Source organism: Tigriopus californicus, chromosome 3 (genome assembly GCF_007210705.1).
Source record: "Tigriopus californicus strain San Diego chromosome 3, Tcal_SD_v2.1, whole genome shotgun sequence".
Lineage (NCBI taxonomy): Eukaryota > Metazoa > Arthropoda > Copepoda > Harpacticoida > Harpacticidae > Tigriopus > Tigriopus californicus.
The window spans coordinates 10,999,493-11,003,484 of record NC_081442.1 but is presented as its reverse complement, the minus strand read 5'-3'; the positions used below and the strand labels follow the sequence as shown (position 1 = coordinate 11,003,484).

At 38.2% G+C, this 3,992-nt stretch overlaps 1 protein-coding gene across 1 annotated transcript in view; it reads right to left on the bottom strand.

Moving 5' to 3' along the window:
* Positions 1–1,457: 1,457 nt before the first annotated feature.
* LOC131878385 (glutamate receptor ionotropic, kainate glr-3-like) overlaps positions 1,458–3,992 on the bottom strand; it is a 4,478-nt gene continuing 1,943 nt past the window's right edge. Inside the window, exons 5-8 of the mRNA XM_059224336.1 lie at positions 2,636–2,839; positions 2,340–2,562; positions 1,914–2,099; positions 1,458–1,834 (exon numbers count right to left, since the gene is read on the bottom strand). Of these exons, the coding sequence (XP_059080319.1) occupies positions 1,644–1,834; positions 1,914–2,099; positions 2,340–2,562; positions 2,636–2,839 (804 nt within the window). The 3' untranslated portion in view covers positions 1,458–1,643. The remainder of the gene's footprint in view (positions 1,835–1,913; positions 2,100–2,339; positions 2,563–2,635; positions 2,840–3,992) is intronic.

Here is a 3,992-nt window from a genome sequence, read left to right as displayed (position 1 = left end):
AGTGACTAATATTTAAACTTGAACATGGATAACACTGCTCCAGGAAGGGTAAGCTAGCCAATCGTTCGATCTTTTTCTAAACCTCTTACATCTTGCTAGATGTGGCCCTTGGTTACAAGCTTTTGGTAACTGCACAAGCCAAATACGGTTGTTTAAAGGTTGGCCTATAGCAATGAAACTGAACTCTTAGAGAGACGAGTTTCTAACGAGGAAAGTCAAGTTCCTTTTTGATCCTGTTATAAATCAAGGTGAGTAATCTGCTGTGGTTTTCTGTACTCAAATGGTGAAGAAGGTCAACAACGTCTCCAATGAAGTTCATTTTTGTAAGGTATATAAGGCGTTAAAGATGGCTTTAATGTGAACGAAAATGCTGAGATTTGTTTTCACTTTGTGCAACACACTCTTGATGCATAACCTTGGAAAAGGACAGACAGGTGCCTTGAAACTTGATAGGAACCAATATGCACTAAGTACGTACGGAAGGTATTTACTGAAAATGACTCATCTTCAAATGTCTGGTTTGTCCATTGATTAAGTCAACAACAACTCTTAACTTTAGGCAATAATTGGCTTAGGTGTGAAATACGTAAGGCACATAAACGGCCAGACATGTACATGACTTTTTTTCGTTGAATTTTGTCCAAGGAAAATATGCTCATACAAAAGAGAACACTTTGAAATAAAAGTATCTAAGAGGGACAAGTTTGTTGTTGGTGTCAAAAGGTTCACATAAGGGCAATATGTATCTAAAGAAAATGTTCAAGTGGCCCAAAAACGGAATGGAAGACGCTTTTTATTGAATGATTTCAACCTCAAGCCAATGTCCTTAGAATTAAAAAAGTTCAGAAACATATTTCAGTCACCAAAAATGGAGCAAACTCTTTGCTATTGCCATAGTCTCTCAGATTTTACATCATGAACAAATCTAAAAACTTGCATGAACAACCCATTGGTTATCCAGGTTCGAGAGTTATTCATCCTGGTTTGCAGTTTGAAAGAACTTTGGGCTTGATCTATTACTTTCGTCACTCCAGCAGAATATCCCGAATGTCTTGCCCTTTTGGCATGTGGACACATGAATAGTAGAGGTGGATGATGATGTTGATGATGATGGGGGACTTGAGGCGTCAAAAAGAAACGTTCTTGGCCATCCCATCTATTCAGATGCAGGATCACCTTCAATCTCAAAGCTCAGTAAATACATGTGACAGGATCTTTGGAATTGAAGTGAAAATATAAACGAAAATCATGGACCGGATTGCATTGATAACTATGGGAATAAACTGTCCGCGAGTCCGTGACCTCCACCTTCCAGGATCACTTTTTGTGACTAGACAAAGAATTGAAATTTCCTCGTTGTGAGGGACTTGTGGTTACGTGTTTCGACAATGGACCTCCCCGCATAAAAGAGAATAAAATATGACATGAAAGACCCGATAAATGGAGCATCGTGCGACTTCTTTGATTCCAATCTTTTTTTATTATGTAATATACTGCGATAAGAAATGTTTGTCGGATGGAGCCCTTTTGAAGATTTTTGAAAATTCCAGAGAAAAATTACGGGAGGAAAAGAAGCAGTTGCAGATCTGTAATTGTTTCCAAATACATTGAAAATGGTTGAGTGTTAACGTGAAAACCACATCTTAAGCGTGATTGTTGGCGATCCTGTAGTCTTGGTCGTTATCCACAAATCCTCCGATTACGACATATTTTAGGTGTCGGGTCAACTTGAAATCGGATCGTTTACCTGAGGTAGCGGCAAAAATAGCCAGTTCCATGAACGAAATCACCAAAGCAATGGCGAGAACAGCAAACATCGTGTGGAATAGCCAATCTAGAAAGTTGGAGATAAAGCGCCGTGTTATCAAAGGGTAGCAGACAAGCATCTCTATTAGGAGATAACGAGCCCTTACAGAAATCCTCGCTGTTGAATTGTGTATAAGATAACACAGGTCCATCCTGGTTCAAATATGAATAGACTTGTTGAGCTTCGTTGCATTTGGAGTTAATGTTCCACCACTTATTGATCAGTTCGAGAAGTAGACCACTCTCTTGCACTTCCATTAGTGCATTTGATAGTCTCTTCTCGTACTTGGATTCTAAAAGGTAAAATGGCAAAAGAGCTTAGAAGCATGAGATGGGCCCTAACTTGTATTAGGTTTCGAGATTCTTTTTGGGAGCGTTCCTTTTGTAATGGACGCAACCATCACACAATCAATCACTACAACCTAGTCAACACTAGAACTTCAAAGCATATTCTGGACATGTGCAATAGAGAAATCTAGTCGTCACATTCGTAAATTCAATTACTTTAGCTTTAGGTGTTGTACACGAATTACCTTTAGGAAACGATAGCGCGTAATGTCGATCATCCAATCGGCCAACAGTATACAATTCGCAATGTCCAATCTTGGCAAATTCAGCTGCATTGCCTTCCATCAGGACTCCAAAATTACCATTGGACTCGAGGGCCTTTTCTACACCCTCAGCATTGGAGTTGATGTATGAGTCAAACTTTTGGACACGAGCCAAGATCTTCTTGTGCAATGGGTAATTAGATTTCTGCACGGGATACAAATGAGTGTTGTCAAGCAATGCATCAAAATGAAAAAAATACTTTGGTTAAAAGATCGACCTGCAGCAAAGCATTGGTGGAGCCGAATTCGAAGACTCCAATTTTGAAATCAGGATTTGCCAAAAGAGTCTCGACATTAGGGGCCATCATAGTGGAAGCACCATTTCCACTTCTCACCATTCCATACAAGGAGATCACATAACAGAAGAAGATGAGACAAGTGGACAAGACCCATCCAAAGGTCAAAAACCGAGTCGAAAGGGCCTAAGAGAAAAAGATGTGACACAGAATAGTTATATCCTTGTCCATATTTCATACACAGAAGCAAGGAGTAATACAGGCCTTGACAGATGTGATGGCAAAGTTATTTTTTCCTTTGATGAATTACTTTGCAAGGTATCAATGTGTCATGAAGTCTTTTAAGATCGTCCTACTCAGTTTTTGAATTGCACTGTGGGAGTAGATAAATGCACTTTTGAAAATGAGCCGCTTCTTTGAGGTGTAAGGGGCGAATCAAACAATTGGCAATTTTTTACTCTTGAACAAGATATTGGATTGCTCTTTTTAAGTCCAGTAAAATGAGCAGAACATTAGCCGTTCCTCAATAAAAGGAACGAAATACAGCTAAAATTACTTGAGTAAAAAATAGTGAGTCGTTACACAACCGTTACTTCAAAAAAATGTTATGGCGTTACTTGTTACTTTTCCCTAAAATTTAGATGACCAATATTTTATGGTTTTTGCCCCATCAAGACCATACGTCTCTAAAGAAATTGTGTTTTTGGCTTTAATCAGTCATAACTTGTAACATTAGAGGACTAATGTCTTTTTCAATAATGAGCATTGGCATTTAATCTTGGCATAATTGTTAAACATACATTGCATCATAATGCTTTGAGGAGTCAATATTGAATGATTGTTGAAGATTTGAAACAAATGTCGCAAAAGTCATGATGGAAAAATAATATTAGACATCGTCAAACCGGTATATCTTCCCTGTTAAAAGCCTATACCTTAAGCCGTGGAAATGTGAAGGATTTGGAAATTTGACCCATCATACTCAAGCCAAAGATAGATTTTCCTTTCTTGACAACTTACATGAATCAGGTATTCAGTCTAACGGAATTTGATTGAGAAGATGTAAACACTCAAGTAGCAAATGCAACAAGATCTAAAACCAAGAACACCCTCAGAGTAGTTAATAGCAACCACAATTTTCAGCCGTTTCATTGTTCATAATATGCTAAATGGAAATGGCGAAAAATTGCAATTTCTGTTGAGCCTTAAGTTTCTTCAGCTGTCATGGGAGACACAAAGGATTAAAGGCCATTCTGGAGCTGAAAATGGAACGAGTACCGACTAATTCTTTTAGTTTTTTGGGTCGTTACAATTATACCATTTTGAAATGTAAAAAAAG